The 21,839-nt window shown below is 38.0% G+C and overlaps 1 protein-coding gene and 1 pseudogene across 2 annotated transcripts; one reads left to right on the top strand and one right to left on the bottom strand.

The window, feature by feature from the left end:
• On the bottom strand, positions 1 to 14,242 carry acvr2bb (activin A receptor type 2Bb). Its single transcript, XM_081375047.1, has 11 exons — positions 13,727 to 14,242; positions 9,843 to 10,050; positions 7,904 to 8,013; positions 7,060 to 7,211; positions 5,605 to 5,748; positions 5,348 to 5,491; positions 5,035 to 5,180; positions 4,812 to 4,926; positions 3,496 to 3,634; positions 2,140 to 2,270; positions 1 to 1,287 (listed from the first exon to the last, which is right to left on the bottom strand). Exons 1-11 carry the CDS (start codon positions 13,767 to 13,769, stop codon positions 1,084 to 1,086), a joined length of 1,536 nt encoding a protein of 511 aa, XP_081231173.1. The 5' UTR covers positions 13,770 to 14,242; the 3' UTR covers positions 1 to 1,083.
• Positions 14,243 to 19,841: 5,599 nt separating this feature from the next.
• LOC308696694 (cytosolic sulfotransferase 3-like) lies at positions 19,842 to 21,492 on the top strand (annotated as a pseudogene). Its single transcript has 6 exons — positions 19,842 to 19,869; positions 20,030 to 20,133; positions 20,699 to 20,819; positions 21,004 to 21,102; positions 21,182 to 21,356; positions 21,446 to 21,492. The product of its transcript is annotated as a cytosolic sulfotransferase 3-like (transcript).
• Positions 21,493 to 21,839: the final 347 nt, after the last annotated feature.

Genomic DNA, 21,839 nt, shown 5'->3' on the forward strand with positions numbered 1-21,839 from the left:
AATTGTTTAGCATTACGCCAATGATAATTTGGAGCAAATGTGCATAACGGTTCTGAAAATAATGCCACTCTTGGCCCTAAAAATAAGCTTTACTTTCTTTGAGCGCAAATTTTCCTAACTGTTTAATTCAATATTTTTTCCATTTTGATTTGAAGATGATTTATGACCCAGGTTTTTCTTAGTGAGATTCACCATACTGCTGAGAACTATTGCTGTAAGAGTGAGCGGTCACACAATCACGTGCACAGAGTTTACCTGAGTAGTGTAGTGGAGAAACATCACACACTTTCCTGATGCACCGATACATTTACCTGTGATTGAAAATCAAACCTTTAACGCAGCGCTGGTCTTTGTGCGGCCGCAGCGCAAAATAATATTTCAACTGCAGCTCTTGTCACGCAGATACAACGAACGCTAAAACACGCCGCTCGGGATGCTCTACTGATGGCACTTCAGATACTTCAATTTAATGCGTCAACGACGAGCGGATGCTACATTAAAATCAATCCCGACGCTCCGAAAGGCAACTCAAATCATAACAGTCCTGCTGCCTTCAGCTTCCAGTGTCCCAGACCACTGCCGTCACAAACGCAAATAAGAAAAAACAACATCCCACGAGACATTTAAGGGAAGAAAGGGTACAGGTAAACAGCAATAAAACTAGGCTAAAATTCACTGAGAACAAAGAGGACCTTGTGTGCTCTTGGGAAGGTTGCTTTAGTGTAACAGTCATCAGATCGTCGCGTAGTCTCGATAAAATCGGGGTAGAGCGTTCGGATGGAGGTATTCATGGAGTGAAGGCAAAAAAACAACAACATAAAAATGGCATTAAAACTGATGAGGTAACGTGTGCTCATATCCCAGCAGTCTGAAACAATCCCCTGAATGCCCTCTGAGAGTTCAGTCTTCTCACGTTTGAGGTTTATTTTGTGTCTGCCTTCCGAGAGGAAGAATACAGTAGATGAATGTGCTGGTGAAACCGATCCAACGATGCGAAAAAATTAAATACATGACGATCGAGAGATCAAATTAGCAGCAAAGTTCACATTACTGGAGAGGTTGATTCCTCTGCAGCGTTCAGGTTCAGGTGCTGGACTCTTTGGGAGGAAGGTCCGTGTCGCTGTCAGACGTGACCATGGAGACCAGGCACTCTGAGGTAGACGTGTTGATGGTGTTGGGTGCCTTGGAGGCGGTGGAGATGCGCTCCTCCACGCAGCCCGCAGAGAGTCGAGCCTCGGCGTCGTGGTCCCAGCACTCCTCGATGGTCTCGCATAACTGGCCCAGACCCTGGTGGGGAGAAAGATGTCAAAATAAAACCTCTGATTATTTAGAATATTTGATTTTGAGGCCTAATGGGGGGGTTTCTGATTAAATTGCAATTAAAAATAAATAATAATCCAGGTTTACTGTGTTGTGAATATCAAAATGGCTATAAAATTAATAATAATATTATTATTACTTTTACTACTAGATAAAAATGACTAAAACAAAAACAAAAAAAACTTGTTTTGTGAATATATCAATATGGCTACAAAATAATAATAATTATTATTATTATTATTATTAATACTAAGTAAAAATGTAAACAATTACTAAATCCCCCCCCCCCCCCCTCCTTCAATATGGCTACAAAATAATAATTATTAATAATAGTATTACAACTAAATAATGTAATGCTTGTTTGTTGGGCAGCACAATGTGTCCAAAATGTTGTAAATGTATATCAATATGGCTACAAAATAATAATAATGATGATTATTAATACTAAATAAAAATGTAAACAATAAAAAAATGTAAGAAATGCTTGTTTGTTGGGCTGCACAATATGTTCAAAATCTAATGGTCATTTATCAATATGGCTACAAAATAGTAATAATAATGTTTTTATTATGATAATTTTTATTATTATTTTATTAAAAAGATGTTTGGAGCATGTTGTGTCCCAAATGTATGTTGCAAGAGCCCAAACTCAGAGCAGATGCAGAGATGAAGTTTATGTGGATCAGCATTTAGTGCGAGTCGCTCTCAGACGCTGAAAACGTGTAAAGGAACACAGTGACAATACAGCACGTATCGTGATTTTGGTTTTATTTGGATTAACAGTGCAGCCCTAATTCCTATTCAAATGTATTTTCTCACCGGATGTTTAATCCAGCAGTCTTTAAAGGTGGGCCGTATCTTCTTGTGGACCACCGCGTCTTGAAGGTCCTCCAGTGAAGGGTGCTGGCCCACCTCCTCCTCAAAGGGCAGCTGGTACTCACCTACAGGACCTGAGTGAGACAGCAACAGCATTAGCTGCAGCACACACAATATCAGGGCTACCCCTAATAGTGGACTAAACGTTAGTCGACTAGAAGAGGCTGAGACAACCAAAAATTTTACAAGCCGGTAAAAAATAAATAAAAATAAATTACTAGCTTGCTCTAATGTTAACCTAGATAAATATCCATAGCATTTGTGTGGAGTGTGGAAGCTAAAGTATTCTTAAAGTAAGCGAAAGTAAACTTAAAGGGGTCATCCAATGCAAAATTCACTTTTATATGGTGTTTGGATATGAGAAAAATCCATTCACACCTTTTTTATAATCCTCAAAGTCTAAACACTCAATAATCAAGCCGTTTGGATTGTCTGAGCAATATGGTGTCATATTGCTCATGCTCCACCCATGATCGCTGACGAACTGTGCCGTATTAGCATATTTCCTGTATTAGCATATTTCCACCATCAGCCATTTGTATACTGTCCGCAAAGGCTGTTGGAGGAGGTAAAAAGGGTTTTGTTTTACACAACCGTTGAGGAATTTTAACTAAAGTATGTTACAAACTTTACATGAAAACCCTAAAGAATCATACCAACTTGTGGAAAATGGGCATCCGGTTACCCCTTTAAGATACTGTGTCATTTTTGGTCATACAAGAGTAATACATCATTCGAAAGTGTAGAGGGTCTACTTTTATTTATGTAAACTCACAATAACGAGAAAACGATGTGCCTTTGTAAAATAAAGAAAGCAAACAGGATGTGCTTTGTGACGCCTCGTCTCCGTGAACTGGAGCACGTCCCAAAAATGAACCAAAACTCAGGATACTTGCGTCACAGACATGAGATATATATCTATAGAAAGCTTGAAAATGTCTACTTTTAAACTAACCAATTCAACTAAAATAGAAATACTCTCTGATTATGTAACCCGTATGAAAGGTGCATTTCACTATACAGCGGAGATGGCAGCCGACACTGACTCAAAAAACACTAGTTTATTAATAAATAATTTTTCTACTGACACATTCATAATCTTTACTTTTGTTGGTGCTTTGCAGCAAGCTTTATGTGTGAGCTTGAGCGCTAATTAGGCTCTTTATATATTATACACTCATTATGGTTTAGTGTTCTCATCAGTAAGTAATTAAATTAATATGAACATGCATAAATTCCAGAAGCAACTCATTGACTGCACACACAGATCCGGAGATCCCGATATGTGTGTGGACTCACCATCAGAGGCGGTGCAGCGAGACACCAGTTCCCAGAGCACCAGTCCTAGAGCGTACATGTCGATCCTTAGGAAGGCGTCCCTTTGGAAGTTAATGGCTCCCTCCAGCACCTCTGGAGCCATGTAACGGCGCGTTCCCACCTGTGACGGATACAGAAAACACACACACACACGTGTTAGACACAGGTTCACTGTCATTCCAGTGGAGTTTTGGGACAACCTGGCAACATCCTATGATTCAAATGTGTACTTATTTTAACTTATAATTATATTTAATCAATAATAATAAATATATATATATATATATATATATTATTATTATTTTTTTGCTTCAGATTTTTCAAACATTATTTATTTGAAGTAATGAAGATGTGTTGGGACTGACACATTTGCCTTTTCTTTTCATTTTTATAATCCTCCTGTAAAACTGATTTGATCTCAGACTGAAAACTTCATGTTTCTTACATTTATTTATTTAGCAGATGCTTTTATTCCAAGACGAAGAGAAACATCACAAGCACTTTATCATGAGAGCAGCAATATTTTCAGTACACAATGGAAAATAATAGACTAGTGTTTCTTTGAATTTGCATTTATAGGTTTCAACTAGGTGAGCAGATTTTGTTTTTATTTTTTCTGAATTTATGCACCTGAACACCAACAATTAAAATTGATATACAATTTTACACAAACCTTTTAAAAGTTTGGGGTCATTGATTTTTTTTTTTTTTTTTTTTTAGAGAAATAACTTATTCAGCATGGATGCATTAAATGTATAAGAATTCACAGTTAAGACAATGATAAAGTTTCAAAGTTCAAATTGAAATTATATTTCAAATTACTGCTGCTCTGTTGAACTTTCTATTCATTAAAGAATGCTGCAAAAATGCATCACAGTTTCCACAAAAATATGAAGTAGCACAACTATTTTAAATATTGATAAGACATTTTTCTTGAGCAGCAAATCAGCATATTAGAATGATTTCTGAAGGATCATGTGACACTGAAAACTGGAGTAATGATGCTGAAAATTCAGCTTTGCATCACAGGAATAAATTACATTTTAAAACATATTCAAATACAAAACAGTTCTTTTAATTCTAAAACAGTTCTATATTACTGTTTTTATTGTGTGTTTTTTTAACAAATAAATGCAGCCTTGGTGAGGAAAAAAGAAAATCTTACTGACCCAAAACTGGTTGAGTATATTGCTGCAGAATGTTTGTTTTTTTTTACTTCAAAATGATATTTTATGTGGATATATGAAGTGAAATGTAGTCAAAGGCTTGGCTTCATCTGTTTGCACTCAGATCCTCACCTGACCGTGTGTATCTCCAGGCGGTTTCCCAGGCTCAAAGCGGACCGCCAACCCAAAGTCTGCAATCACTGCACTTAAATCCATCTTGAGCAGGACATTCTTACTCTTGAAATCTCTGCAAAACAAACATCAATCACCCAATGCATAGAGTAACAGCAAGAGTATAATATTTAAAACTCTTTTAAAAGTACACATCAAATGCTGCAAGATCAGGTTTGTGTACCTGTGTGCAATTGCTGGTTTAGGTCCCTCTGCACGGTAAGGAAGGTCTTCATGAAGGTACGCCAGGCCACGGGACATAGTTGCGGAAATATGGCACAACTGAGGCCAGCTCACCGGGTTCCCCTTCAGGTAATCTGTTAGTGAGCCCTGCAATGAATAAAGACATTTTTATGACATTATGATTGCTTCTATGCATATCTTTAGATACAACAGTTTTGGTGCATCTTTAAAATATAATTTGGTCCATTTCACCCCATGCACATTGAGGTTGTGTGTTATAGGGACATTTGAAGAAAAATGAAACACACACTGACCCTTTCGTGGAATTCTGTGACCAGCCACAACTCCATCTGAAGGTTGGTGCCTCGTTTTTCTGCTGAGATGTAGTGTAGAATATTCTCATGTTTAAAACCCTCTGTGAGGTAAATGTCTCTTTCGTTCTGCCATGACTGCTTGTCCTGTTAATATACACATTGTTATAGAATCAAGCATTGCACACACGCATCAGAACTCATTTGAGAAATCAAAAGCAAGCAATCCTCTTTTCAAGGTGCATGAGTGGAATATGCACCTGGATGGGAAATATTTTCACCGCCACATATTCGCTCAGTAACTGGGCCTTCCACACACAGCCAAAGCGCCCCCTAGCCTTCAACTCCAGCAACTGCAGAGGCTTCAGTCCAACCAGAGGAGACGGTGGAGGAAGCCCGGCATCCTAATCAAGACAATCAAAATTAATACTCATTTAAAAGCACATTTAAGTGCAGCTGTATAATCAAAGAAAATACATTTAGTATGACATGCATTTTGAAAAGTCTCTTTTGCTCACTATGCTTATTTGATCAAAAATATAGTATAACAGTATTATTGTGAAATATTCCAACTTAAAATAACCATTTTCTATTTTAATACATTTTCAAATGTAATTTATTCATGTGAATTTTCAGCATCATTACTCCAGTCTTCAGTGTCACATGATCCTTCAGAAATCATTCTGTTATGCTGATTTGCTGCTCCAGAAACATTTCTTCTTATTCTCAATGTTAAGAACAGCTGTGCTGTTTAATGTTTTTGTGGAAACCGTAATACAATTCTTTGCTGATCCTTTGGTGAATAGAAAGTTCAATAGAACAGAATTTATTTGAAATGTAACATTTGTAACATTATAACTGTCACTTTTGATAAAATTAATGCATCATTGCTGAATAAAACTGAACTTCTTAAAAAAAAAAAAGAAAGAATGGTAGTGTATGGAGCAAAAAAATTTTTATTCAAGGGCGTTTTCAAATCTGGTTGGTTTGGAGCTTTAGTTCGATTTGTTTAGGCATATATGTGAACACGGCAATCATGCTCGGATCCGCACCAAAACATTCAATCCGAGATTGCCTGACCGAGGTGGTTTCGGCCAGATTAAAAACAAACCATAGAGTGGTTCTGTGGAGGTGAGAAAGCAATCTGACCCAACGGACCAATGAACCAAGCGGTATCAGAATTCATAACGGGAAATGTGTAATTTGAAAAGCAGCAGTGTCTGACTCTGTGAGTGAGCATAATAGCTATTGCAGTTAAACACCAAAGAGTGTCTCTTCATCTTAAAATGTTGTGTAATTGCTCTTCTCTGTGCATTGCAAGAACGCTGTCCCGATGAAGCCTTGATTCCCACTCTAACTGTATTATGTATCATTTATCAGTTAGAGAGGGAATGACGGCTCCGTCTGCATGTGCCGCAACAAATAAAGCCACAAAATGCTGGTGGAGCAAACTTGTCAATCCATTTTGATGGATGACACGGAGGAAACGCTGATGTATAAAAGGACAGTTGTACTCGCATAAACATTTTGGTACGCATCGAACCTAGAAGAAAATGCAAAATTAAGTCCCTGTTTCGCTGTTTGGTGTTTTTAGCCCCCAACGGCGCCTTCCAGGGAGCCATTGGGGGCTAAAAACACCATCGAGCCCCTTTTTCGGTACAAAGCAAACGATCTACAGGTCTGAAAACGCCCTAAGACACACATAATTGTCAGACCTGGCCGATGTCGACGTGTCTGTAGGGTGGTTTCCGTTGGTGGTATGTCCAGCAGGCGAGCACCAGGACCAGAGAGAGAATGGCCAGAGGAAGAAGGGAATAAACCAGCACGCCCAGGAGAGACGGGCCCGGGTCTGGAGGCTGGATTTTTACTAGAAGAAAACACACAACATATTATCAACTCAACAGCAATAGCAGACAAGGAATGTATTCGGGTGTAAAATAAAATGCAAATTATAAAAAAAGGTTTGAAGCCATTATAAAATCCCTCAGCTATGGCCGGACATCAACTTTATATTAATATTAATCCATCATATACTGTGATGGTCACGGAAGCAGGAACAAATGAGTTTTGTTCTCGTGAGTCAAGCAAGTACACTTGAGTTTCTGTTTATGTTCGCTGATCAAAGTTTATATGTGAATAAAAGCCTTCTTCATATAAAGCGATCGTATCTCTTCAGAAGACTTCCGCTGAATTCATATGGATTTATTTTATGATCTCTTTATGAACGTTTCGAAGTGTCAGAGTTTTGGTTGAATAGACGTTCAATGGAGGGACAGAAATCTCATAGATTTTATTAAAAAGATCTTCATTTGCGTTCTGAAGATGAACAAAAGTCTTACGGGTTTGGAACGACACGAGGGTGAGTAATTAATGACAGAATTTTCATTTTTTTGTGAACTAACCCTTTAAGCATGGTAAAAACATGACAAGCAGGTTGTTTTCTACACAAAACATTGACAAATCATGACTATTTGCAGTCCAAATGGCAATAAAAGTCCCATCCACAGATATTGTTGGCCAGAGGAGCCTGGAGGAGGAGACACATGAAGTCTGCTTTACCTGCAGGGGCGATGGCTTCTGGCAGGTGTGTGAACCTCTCGTTGCAATAGTTTCCCTCACAGCAGCAGAAAAACACCTGCGGACTCTCTTCTGTGGCCACACACTCCTGTCTGCTCACACAGAGAAACAGTGAAGGGGATGAATTGAAAATGAGTTGTTGCTGTAAAATTGCACTGATTTTTAATTTTATTTAAGACAGCGTGGTAGAAAGGCATTGCTAAATTATAGATCATTGGCCCTGTTTACACCTGGTATTAAGATGCGTTTCGGTCGATTGGATCACAAGTGGACAACACTAAGTACAGGTGTGAACGGGGTCTAAAACATTTTGAGCTTGTCCACTTTCGACCACTTCCAGAGGTAGTTGAAAACGCATTGACCGGATTGCTTTCGTAGTGTAAACGCTCATTTGATTGGAACAGCCACAAAAGACCGTCTGATCTCCGTCTACTGGTTTAAAGATGAAAAACGCACCAATCACAATGTTCTCTCATCATTCCTGATTTCTAACACACACTCACAGTGTTCGGCTGTTCCTGGCTCAGAGCAGAAACTAAAGCTAATGCTCTCTATGTGTTTTTCCGCCTTCTCCAGGCACGTTCATGTGTAAATTGCATGAGCTTATTTTGTCAACTAGATCAAAAGATCTGAAAAAGTCCATACATTTAGGCTACCCGCCCATAGACCCTCCTCTTGAAAAAATCAGGACAGAAGTGGTTGAAAATTGACAGAAGAGAGGGATTAAAACACCAGGTGTAAACGGGTATGTGTCTCCCTCGTCTACTTGAGATCCGATCGACTGAAACACATCTTAATTAAAGCTGTAAACAGGAACTTTGATGTCTGCAAGAAAACCAGAAAGCACATCTGCAAAAACACCATTGTTTCGGCTTTTCCAAAAAGTTCATGTTTCCAGTCCTCATTGATCACTTTCTAATGTGACCTACATCTGCACACGTTCACTTAAGAAAAGATGGCTCTTGGCTGAATTATTTTTTTTATATCTAAAATTGAAAATTGTCGTCATTTACATCAGATTGTAATCAACAAAAAGGGGGAAGTACCGTGTAGGGGGAGGTACTGCCCCATTGTTTACAAAGCGAACGTGCGAAGACTAATACAAGCGCCTTTTAACAAAAAAGGTCAAACAATGATGTCGGACAATTTTGAAGTTGGAGGAGAAAATGAGATGGAGTTTTTCATTTGCTTTGTAAACAATGGGGCGGTACTTCCGCCTACGTCCAGCGTGACCTTTCCAACGTGATTACGTAATGCCTGGCGCATCGCAGACCAGCACAAGATGAACAATCATGGTTAAAAAGTATATAATTTATTTATTCTTTTAGAAAATGACCGATCGTTTCGCTAGATAAGACCCTATTCCTCAGCTGGGATTGTGCAGAGCCCTTTGAAGCACTTCAGAGCCCTTTGAAACTGCAGTGATTTGGACTTCAACATTTGGTTTGGTTTGGTTACCGTTGAAGTCCATTGTGTGGAGAAAAATCCTGAAATGTTTTCCTCAAAAAACTTCATTTCTTTTCCACTTGAAGAAAGAAAGACATGAACATCTTGGATGGCATTGGGGTGAGTAACTTATCAGGAAATTTTCATTTTGAGGTGAACTAATCCTTTAATGTTTTTTTACAGTATTTTTGATCAAATAAATGCAGCCTTGGTGAGCATAAAAATAAATTTTCAACTCAAGATTACCGACCCCAAACTTTTGAACAATAGAGTATGCTTAAATAGCTTCTATCCAATACAGCCAAAGAAGCATGTGATATTTAAAGTGACTTTGGATTTTAAACCATGTTGTTAAAACTAGAAGCAAAAGATTGTGATGAAAACATTTGTGGGGAATGACCAGACCATATCAGTGATTTTTTTTTTTTTTAAATCAAACAGTGACATTATTATATAAAGGTGGTTTTGACGAGACCTGTCGTAACAGTTGAAGTCGTCGAGCCAGCAGCCTTTTTTGACCAGGCGGATGGTCCCGGTGGAGTTCAACCAGGAGGCGTAACAGTGCAGTCTCTTGTCCTTCTCCCCCTCACACCTCTCAAAGCCACTCTGATTGGTTTTCTCTGTCCGCCAGTTATCATTGTAGTAGACACACTCTCTGGTCGCCACCTCCGCATGACTGGCTCCTGATAGAGAAAGACAGACATAGAGATATTAATACATTGAATCATTTTTCAATTTAATACATTGGCCAGGGACAATTTTCTAGTCTAGAACCCAGAAATCAGTTGCACTTCCGATTCCATCGTCCTGAAGTCAATGGCTGTGTTTGGAAAATGGATGGATGATTCAGCTGGGGGCGGCATTTCATGAGTGGGAATTCATTTGGCAGGCTCTCACAGTGCATTATGGGTATTCTCTAGCTGTTGAGCGTACATCGGTTGTACACTCGTAATCACGGTACATTGTGGGATTGAATGAGTGTACTTGATAATGTCCACTATGGTTTCGGACACCACTACAAATGACTGTCCCCTTTTGTTGCATTTAAGGGTATAGGGGGTCATTTCGGACACAGCCAAGTTTTTGGTTAAATGCCGGAAATAAGGTCTGTGGTGAACACATGCTTTAAGATATTTTCACATTTTATTCTATGACGTAAAATACATCAGTAATACCCCCTTGTGATATTTTTTTAAAAAGCTTTTACTTGTCTTGTAATAGGGGGTTGCTAACAAGTGTCTAAATGAGACTATATAGGTTGTCAGGGATGTTACGTCTTCAGGCTAATAGGTAAACTCATCTACTCCCTCGCTTTCATAAATCACGCTCTTGCAAACTCTTATAACTCAAACTTTCTGAGAAAATCAATGTTTTTTTTTGTTTTGTTTCTTTAAATAAGGATTTAAAGAGCTGTCGGGAGCTTATTGGTGGTGACTGGAGTCATGCGACTTGTGTAGTTCGTTTACAGCCTACATTTAACTTTTTACTTCTAGCGATTGTATTTAGGCTTCAAAATTCATAAAAGTTCATCTGTGAATCTCAACATGAACAAAAAGTGAATTAAAATTATAAACTTTTGTTGGTCACAGAGCTTTTTTCGGCAATAATCCAAAAAGCAATGAAAAAATCTTATTGGGGTTTTGTTGAGTGAAAAAGGGTCATGCTAACTTCCAGGTTGAGCTAAAAAAATACATCAATGCAGCGCTCTATTAAGAAAAATATATTTTAAAATGTCTTCTGAAGCTCACTGGGATTCACTTATGTCCACCTTTTTAATGCATTGCACAGTAGTTACAATAAACTAGTGTATTAGAAAACAAAATATAAAACCATAGTGTATGCAAACAAATGAAGCATTGCAAATGATTTGCAACAAAAGACAAATGTTTTGCTTTTGCTATCTTTAAAAAATATATATATATTGGAATGCATAATGCATTAGAAGTGTGGCTGCATCTATCCAGGTATTAGTCAACAAATAACTGAACAACTATTATATCAAATATTGGTTTTCATAGTTGCACAGTAGTTCAATAGATAACAAGCAACATTTACCTGTCAATCAAAGCCTAATGAGACATTTGAACACTTAAAAACCCTTCATCAGAAACCCCAGTGTGTGTTCAACTAGCCATCAAACCTCAGTACCAAAACACACAGCCACAAACCACATGCTTCAGGGGTTGATGATTTAAGACCCGTGAATTGAGTTTCTGTGGTCTTTAAGAAAACCACCAAATCAAATCCAGATGTCGGATCAGCTGTCAAAAGGCACTTCTTCAGATAACCGACTGCGTGCATCACCGCACACATTTGCACAAAGAACTGGGTCATGGATTGTGAGATGTTTACATAGCATAAGATCCACACAACAGGCGAGGAGAAAGACCTCATAGGGTCAGATTTAAATGGGGGAAAATACAGATTATGACATAATGTTGGATGGGCTACACCGACAAGGAGGTTTATGCTCATTGCATGCTTTAAAAAATAAAAATAAAAACAAAGCCTGCCCCTTTAAATTCGACGTATAGCTGCCGGCCACCCATCCCCCCTGCAAATGTGACCCCACCTACTCACTAAAGCACCCAGGATTCAACAGAAATAAGGGCTACAAGAGCTTCAGCACCAGGGTTCATGGTGTAAATTGATGTTCATCATGCTTTTAATGGCTAATTCTTGCCTATAGATCTGCACATGTTCGATCTATAGCTTCTTTGTCACTGATACTGGGTGTCACATGATAAGAGTGAATTACATCAGCAGCCCCCTACTTAAAACCCACAGCACTCCACTTTCCTCATTCACACACACACACACACACACACACACACACTGTGACACACACAGTAGTGTATTTCTAAGATCCCCTGTGGTGCGCTTTCACGCCGAAGCGCCCAGATTTTACCTTTCTTCACCCTGTCACCACCCCGCAGCTGACACACACGCTGATCTAGAGGGGTGTATCAAAGACTCTTTTGTTTTGAGGGGGTTTCCTCCTCACAGCGACCTGTAAGGGACTCCTACAAATCAGCTTTAAGGATAAGATATCCTCACTGTTCCTTAAAATAATTATCAAAATCTATACATCAGCATCAATAACTGGACAAAGCAGAACCTTTGTCTGGTCAAACAAACAGACTGGACTAAGGGAAATCAAAAGTGGCTATATCAAAGGACACACACACAAATATTCATCTTATATATTCATCTCTCTCTCTCTCTCTCTCTCTCTCTCTCTCTCTCTCTCTCTCTCTCTCTCTCTCTCTCTCTCTCTCTCTATATATATATATATATATATATATATATATATATATAGCCACTTTTTATTAGATTTATATTCTTATATACATTAATTTAATCTAACTTTTATTTGTGTTTGTTTTTTATGTCACTACACAACCTCAGCCTGTTATTATTATTTACTCTTAATGTGGCTTGTCTTTTTAAACAAAATTGAACGAAAGATACATGGATTCATTATTATTAATAACATTTGTATTTCTTTTCTGTCTTTTTGACACCATTAAACCCAATGATCAACCTATAAGCATTAGACAAGTTTTTATTTGCCTTTATTAAAATAATTATTTAAAAATAAATTAATATTTTTTATTTGACAGCACCGGCACTGAACCTGATGCTTACTTTAGTGTTATTGTTATAATTTTTTTTTATATTTAATTAATTTAGTTTAATCTCTGTTAAAGTGCATTGCAGTTTTGAATGAGCTCATGACTATAATAATAATAAATACATAAATTAAAAGTGCTTTAAATATAATACAATATTGTGTTTGTTTATATTATAAAGGACTGAACACAATGTAGAAAAGCAACAATCCCAGCCAAGAAATGAGAGATGATTATTATTTTATATCTAAAATGTCTTATAAACCTGCCCTGAAAACAAACCAAGTTGGGAAACCAAATGTTGCATGAAAACATGAGGTGAGTCTGCTAAATGTTTTGTGGAGAGCGATTGTTTCAACACGCCACCAGCTGTTTTTTACTTTGTGCCCATTGAGCCTTTAAACAACCAGAAATCTCTCACGAGAAACTTTACAACAGCCAGGTCGAGCTACCTGAAGAACCACAAGTAAAGAACTATATCAAAGTACCCACGTGAATGAACAACAGATTAATGTTACATTGAACCCAAACACTCGCTGGAATGGTTTGGTAACACTGGCCGTGTTTCCAAACCTGGTGCGCTGCCTACCAAGGTAGCATTATTGGGCTTCACGTGCGAACTAGAACGCTGTCTAGATAGGCAGCTGACTAGGTTTAGTAACAAAGCCAACGAGATACTATCGTATTAATTGAAGATGAACCAAATCTCTGTAAACGAACGCCTTACCTGTGCACCAGATGAGTGCAAAAGTCAGCCAGGGAACAAACATATTCCTTCCTTCGAGGATCTAAATGGCGCTAAATGTTGTCCTTTATGCCGTGAAAGCATTTAAGAATTAAATAAAACACTTGAACGCGAAGGAGCTGCGGGCCTGCGCGCGTTTCTTCAACGCTACGATAACAACACGAGCTCTCATTCACAACAACACAATGTATCCCTCAGAAGCGAGCAGATCGGAAATAAAGTCCCTGATGCCACAATCATCCAGCAGTTCATCCTGCCCGGGCCAGCATGGAGAAGCTCGTGGTGGAGCGCGAGTTTGGCGGACGCTTGGAGTAGAAGCGAAGCCCCCTTGTGTGCACGAGCTCGTGTGTTTCTCCCCCTCTGCCGGGGCAGTTGGAGGGGGCAGGAGGGACTGACATACGAAAAGCTGAACAGCGTCCAAAATGGCTCCTGAGAGCCACAGCAGCGGTGCCAGCGGGAAACCCGGATGTTCACCAGGGCTAGTGTGTGTGTGTGTGTGTGTGGATTCACTGCTGCACTTCATCATCACAAGTCAAACGACAGGAAAAAAGAAAGAAAAAAAATTCTACTAGAAACTTGATTAAGTTCAATTGCAGTTACTATTTTTAATTGTATCTATTTAAAATTCATTAAAACAATAAACCAATTAATTAAAATACAATTATCCTATACAATTGAACAATAAGGTTCATTCAATTGCATTATTACTGCCCCCATTTTTAATGTTAAATTAAACATTGTGGACTTTAAAGTAATGGCACATCCCACTCGAATAAAGGCACAACAACCCAATAATTAATAATAAATAAAATATTGTCCTATATAGTCTACTTAAACAAAATGTATATTATTTCAAAATACATAAAAAGGGTGGACTTTTGCCCTAATATATATTAGTGCTGTCAAATAGATTAAAGTTAAAAAGAACAGAATTTATTCAAAATATTATTTTAATTACTACCACTATTAATATATATATATATATATATCTCAATTTAACACATCCTTGCAGAATAAAATAATACATTTCTTAAAAAAAAAAAAAGAAAAGAAATTACTGACCCCAAACTTTTTAACAGTGGTGTAAATTATAACAAAATATTTCTATTTTAAATAAATGCTGTTCTTTTTTTAACTTTTTATTTATCAAAGAATCCTGAAAAGAGTATTACTGGTTATAAAAAAAGAAAATAAATAAGCAGCACAACCGTTTCCAACATTGATAATAAATCAGCATATTAGAATGATTTCTGAAGGATCATGTGACACTGAAGACTGGAGTAATGATGCTGAAAATTCAGCTTTGATCACTGGAATACATTTACTGTTCAAACAGTGCTATTGTAAAATACACGCAAATATCACCTGATACTAAACGACATTATTTTATGACAGGGATGGACTTTTAAATTGAAAGTCATGCTGATCTTGGTCAGGTCAAATGTTTTCTTCGCTACAGATTGTGAGAGAGTGAGAGAAACCCCCAGCGCTGGCTGACCCCGGAGGTCATGGCTTTGTCCTCTCTGTTCCCTCCGCTAACAAAAAAACTTCAGAGGGTCACATTCCACCCCACAGATCCCCGGATACTCAGCTGTCATGAACAAACCCAGGATATTCCCCTCTCACAGACTTACCAGCACAAAGACTCGCACTGTTGTCCAAGCAAGGAGCAAACAGGACTGTTACCTTGAGATTTAGAGGGTTAATTCTCCCAAAAATGAAACTTCTGTCATCACACTCATGCCGTTCCAAACCCGTAAGACTTTTGCTCATCTTCAGAACACAAATGAAGATCTTTATGTTGAAATCTGAGAGCTCTTTGTCCCTCCATTGACAGCTCCGCAACTGACACTTTGACGTTTCAAAAAGTTCATAAAGACATCATAAAACTAATCCAAATGAATTCAGCAGTTTAGTCAAAATTTTCTGAAGAGACTCAATCGCTTTATATGATCGACAGATTTAATTTAGGCTTGTAAAAATCATTACTGGTCAGTATATTACAGCCATCATACACTGAAAAAAAAAGAAAATAAATATAGCTGCAAGCAGCGATGACGGGCCAAAGCCCCAGCGCAACCCCCACCCCGGTTTACACTATCCCGATTTACTGCAGCCAACTGATGCCACCATGACTGTGAACCACAAGGTTTATATATATATATATATATATATATATATATATATATATATATATATATATATATATATATATATATATAAACAAAAGCATTTTGAAAGTGACAATTGTTTTTCAAACATCCATAATAGCCAACTTCCTGTTGGGCTGGTGTGTTAGTGTGCGAAAGTTGTTTGGCCCGATGAGATCCATAAGTGTATGAAGTTTGGTTACTGTAGGTGAAAAATGGTGTGCTAACAGAGCCCCTCAAATTCAACCCTCTAAAGACAGAAACTTCATACCTTCATGTGAAAGTCATATAGGTTTGGAATGACATAAGTGTGGCGAAAATCCAGCTTTTAATGTTGTTTATTTGTCTATGTGGTGTTTTTAATATGCTTTAAGACAAACCATGTGTAAATTCATAAGTCGACACCATTGCTGAGTATTTTCTCCTTAAAACTGCAGTGAACCAAAGACAGTCTCAAAAACACGCTTTGAAATCGCTCGTGTTTCTGACGTCACAAACTACCTTGTAACCAATCAGATCAACTTGTGATCGTCAAAGAGTAGTGCTGAGTCCCAATTCGCATACTATCCGTCCTAAATAGTATGCGAAACTAGAATTAGTACGTCCCAAATCGTAGCATGTTGAAATGTTAGAATTCGAAGTGCAGATCAATGCACACTCTAACGGCTAATATTGCCCACAACCCATTGCGTGCGGGAGGGAGGAGCTTTGCGGTGATGATGGTGATGTAAACCTGGCAGTCGGATGCAGCAACGGAGATGCGCCCTCAGTTTTTAAGTGTAAGAATTCAAATGTTTAACCCTAATTAAAGTTATGTTTTATTGTCTCGTAATATTAATGGGTTTATGTTGTGCCAAAAAAGTACCGTGTTTATCTTGTAGGGTCCGACGAAGATACCGAGCGCCTCATTGCAGGCTACAAAACAATAAATAAAAAGGCTCTAGTAGCCTACAGTGTCATGCAAGTGTCTTTTTTTATGTATTTCTGTTTCTGTCTGACTTATTTGTAGGCTAGTAATACTGTGGCTGTACATATGTTAACTTTATCAGTCCAACCAAAGAAACATGGTTACTACACTTTTACTATAGTAAAAGCATGGTTCATTTTCATCGGGGTATTTTTAAGTATTATACATAAGTATAAGATTAAGTATAAAATACGTTAAACAATAGTTACACTATAAACTTTAAATATTTTAACTCAGAAAATAAGTAGCGCTAGCTTTCGTTACACACATTTGCACATGAACGTCAGAACCAGCCGCCTCACAAACGACCTGCGTTTGGTTGATCTACGACGACGCCCTGCTTCACTCCTCAATTTGGTAAACACATTGTAAATGTATTGTGGAAAAAAAGATGGGAATAGTAAATAAAATTATATTGGATATATAAGAATGAATGGAATGTTAAATGTTTTGTTAACAGTCGCGGTGTGCGTAACTAGGCAACCACGTTCAAGTTCACGTTGCATGACGTCATCGAAGTATGTCCCAGAACGTGCATACTTTTTTGCTACACACTCAAAAGTATGTACTTTTTCATCACAAAAAAAGTACATACTTTTAGGTCGTAGTATAAGTAGGCGAATTGGGACTCAGCCTAGATCTCTGAGCTGAGTGAGTGAGTAAGTGGAGGCGGGGCTCATTTGCATATTCATAGAACCGCGTATACTAAATGAGGGAAGGGTGTCGAGTTACATTCAAGATATTTTAAGGCATGAATTAAACATTTTCAAGGAAAAAAAGCTTAAATATGTAATTTTGGTGATCAAAGGTGAGTTTTAAGGGATAAAATGATGGACTACAGGGGGACTTTAAAGTCTATAACAGTTGTGTGGTGACTTTCCATGTCCTTTTCAATGCCTTGCCTCCTGGCTCCCCAAGTTAGATCTTCGCCATTATCCTGTTTCCTTAGATAATGTTTATTTTATTGGCATTTTAGCCAAATTGCCTGATCCATGGGCTTTGACCTTTGAATAAGTTTAAAGCTCCAAATACTTTAATTTGATTGTCCACTGGACCACTTTAGACATTCCACTAACTGCAGCAGCCATATCACCCTGTAGCTGGACTGGTCAGTACCTGGGGTGTGTTTCCCATACAATGACGTAACTCACTGCTTCACTATCATAGTACGATGCATCATTATAGAAATCAACTAGCTAGTCATGACTGTTTGCCGAAACCATATTGTCGCAAAGTGGTTGTTCAACCACGTCGGTTTATGACGTCATGCACGTGGAGGAGTAATAACTTCTTTTAATGAAACTGTTTGAGATCAATTTAACTCTTTAAAAACGGTGCTTTAAATCTCTTGACAAACTAAAAAACGTAAATGACATTTGTATGTATTCTAAATAAAAGACACAGTTGTACTGAATGCCAACTTGCTTATTTTGCTCAAGATAAGGATTTATTAAGTTCGCATGTCATGCAAACAAGAAACTCTGCTTCTAACCACAGCTCGAGAGCTGTCATTCTGACGGGGCGGGGACACTATACTGTCAAAAACCACTGTCCTTCGGATGAGACGTTAAACCGAGGTCTTGACTCTCTGTGGTCATAAAAATCCCAGGATGTCCTAAATAAAATAAAATAAAAATAAAATAAAAAAAAAAGAGTAGGGGTTTAACCCCGGCATCCTGGCCAAATTTGCCCATTGGCCTCTGTCGATCATTATGGCCTCCTAATCATCCCCATATATACTGATTGTCTTCATCACTCTAGGGGCTTTCGCACAGGATAGTTCCAGGTATTAGCCACCAGGATGGTTCCCCGAGAACTAATGGTTCCCCTAGGAACGTTTTCCTGCAGTAGGAACTCTGAAGTCACATAAGCCGCACTTGTTGTTGTGACTTATTTTGATGGTGCTGAGAACGCCAGAGCCTGAGCAAACACTGCTCGCATTCTCTTTGTTCATTAGTTTACGATCTGTCTAACAGTCCTGTCTAATACGATATTAGATAGAACTGTTATACATAGAAAGTAGACAGTAATGAAAAGGTATTAGCGAATGCCATGTGGTTGATGTTCAGAGATGCTAGCTGAGCAGAAATACATAATCATGTTTCTCTTGGTCTCCTCAAAGTTGCGTTGGATTTTCTCCTCAGCGTGAAGGTTAAGAGGTCCATCTATCACTGTTTTCCATGTTCGTAGAGTTAGTTTGTGGAGTAAATATATAGGCTATAATCTGTGTTTACATAGCTTTTTTTTTTTTTTAAATGGAGAGTTGCTGGTGTTTCGCGTGCGTTCGGCCAATCAGCGTCACTAACGTCACGGATAGTTCCTATAGCACTGGTTTAGACCGACTCTCTAGTAGGAGTAAATTTGTTCCTTCAAAAGGAGTTCCTAGAACTAAAATCGTTCCTAGTTCCTGCGGTCCGAATGCGCCAAAATCCGGGAACTTCCACCAATAGTTCTAGGAACGATGAAAAGGTTCCTTCGATGCGAAAGCTCCTTATACTGTAACAAGCACCGTACTTTGGATAAGACATGAAACCGAGATCCTGACTCTCTGTGGTCATTAAAAATCCCAGGATGTCCTCGAAAAAAAGAGTAGGGGTTTAACTCCGTCATCCTGGCCGAATTTGCCCATTGGCCTCTGTCCATCATTATGGCCTCCTAATCATCCCCATATATACTCATTGGCTTCATAATTCTGTCTCCTCTTCACCAGTAAGCTGGTGTGTGGGTGTGTGTGTGTGTGTGTGTGTGTGTGTGATGTCCATCATCCAGGTGGTGCTGCACATTGGTGGTGGTTGAGGATTTTCCCCCCTTCCAGGTAAAGCGCTTTGAGTGCAGAGAAAAGCGCTATATAAATGTAACTTATTATTATTGTTATAATATAAGTAACTTTGCACCTACATGTCAACTAGCAATCATTAGAGTATTAGTAGACTCTGTCTAACGTTGACCTGTTGTTGCAAAGTTAAATATAGTTAGTAGAATGTCTAAAGTGGACCATCGGAATAAAAGTAACCCAGATTCTTTAAACTTTGCACCTTTTCATCTGTTCCAAGATTGCTGGAATGTAAAATGTTGGAATGTAAACTATAAATTGTTTATTAAAGGCCTCAAATGGGTTTTGGCATAACCACAATGATAATGACACTTTAAACAGCATCTAATTATCAGTTACAGGGACAGAAATGGCTGATAATCTTCCCACCTCTCCTCGTCTCATCAAAACTCACTTACCTGTTCAGTTCTGGAGAGCCTTCTGAGAGCAGAACTCAAGGGTAAAGTACTCTGGGTCTTTTGACTGCTAGAATAGATGATAAATGTAATCATATCTGCCAAAATCTGACATTCTATTGGATATTGTCTTCATTTAGATTTAAAAGAATAGCTTTTGAAACTTCCTTTTCAATAAATGTGACCAATGAGAGGCTTGCTTATGTCTTGAGGTTTCTAATAATGCCTAATATTTCCATGCAACTAATTTGAAACTTGAGTTCTCTGAAAAGTGTAAATGTTGCTCTATAGGGCTACCAAAATATTGCGTGTCAACAGAGCCTGAACCAGTGGGCCACTTTCAATATTATCTACTCTATAGACAAACTGAAAAATGGCAGGTGTTTGTGAAACCTGTTTGGAAATAGTCATTATGCAAGGAATTACGTTTGGTCCCGCTGGTGGAACAGAAATAACTCGCTGCAGCTTTAATAAAAGTTAAGTAGTTCTGTAATGAATGTAATGAAATTGTAACTCTCTGGATAGTTTTGCATAATACAACATAGGCCTATATCATAGCAAGTCCTGTGATATGTCATAATATATATTTTTTTCTTTCACTTATTCCAGGTTGTGTATGTAGCACGTAATGCAAAAGACAATGCAGTTTCCTATTTTCATGTTGATCGAATGAACATGGTACAGCCTGAACCAGGAGATTGGAACAGCTTTATACAGAAATATAGGAAAAGTAAGTAGATTGATCAATCACAGCTTGGGTGCAATCTATAATTTTAATGTCTTGATTAAAAAGGATGTTATAAATATAACATTGAGAATGTAAATATATTTCATTTCTTAATTACAACCCCTACATTATCAATCAAGAACTTTGTCTTGGAGGTTTTGTTTTCACGTCAGTAATTTCCCGCCAGACGTGTTTGGTCCTTGGTATGATCATGTCAGCGGATGGTGGGAGAAAAAAACAGACATATTCTAACCTACTGTACTTGTTCTATGAGGATCTGGCTGAAGTAAGTTAAATTCACAAAGTGACAATTTTATCAAGAGTAGAAATATGTCTAAAATGTGTATTTGCCTGGTCTTTTCCAGGACACTGGACGTGAGGTGGAACGTTTGAGCTCCTTCTTGGGTTTGTCCACTTCAGTCGAAGAAAGGGAGAAAATAACAAAAGGGGTTCAGTTTGATGCCATGAAACAGAACAACATGATCAACCATGTCACAATCCCTTTCATGGACTTCAAGATCTCACCCTTCATGCGGAAAGGTTAATAAACCGCTGAATCCTCTAATTATCTTCTTCTGAGTTCTGTCCTTTGACTTGCTTTTCTCTTCTTGTTATTTGTGTTCCAAAAGGTAAAGTCGGAGACTGGAAATGTCACATGTATGTTACAAAAATGTAAGTTAGAATCTGCCTTGTGAATTGAGTAAATGTATAGTTAAAAGTTATTTAGTAGATCTATTTGGTACCATGATGACAAATAAAACTGAGTAGACCCATTGTGTTTAAATCACTAACATTTTTTGAATAAATCAAATTAAAAATATTCACGAGTAATGGGATCTTACTTCATTTGAATCCACTAAAAATATAAGCAATAGTGCACATACATGTTTCATAACTAATGAAATTTACAGTTATTGAGCTTAACTGAATAAAGACTGAACTGAATTGAGATGAATAATGACACTATAGTCTTTTTAGAGCTGCTTTACAGCAGAATTTAAATTAGTCTCATATTTGATGGTT

Source organism: Scardinius erythrophthalmus (genome assembly GCF_964197995.2).
Source record: "Scardinius erythrophthalmus genome assembly, chromosome: 9".
NCBI classification, from domain to species: domain Eukaryota; kingdom Metazoa; phylum Chordata; class Actinopteri; order Cypriniformes; family Leuciscidae; genus Scardinius; species Scardinius erythrophthalmus.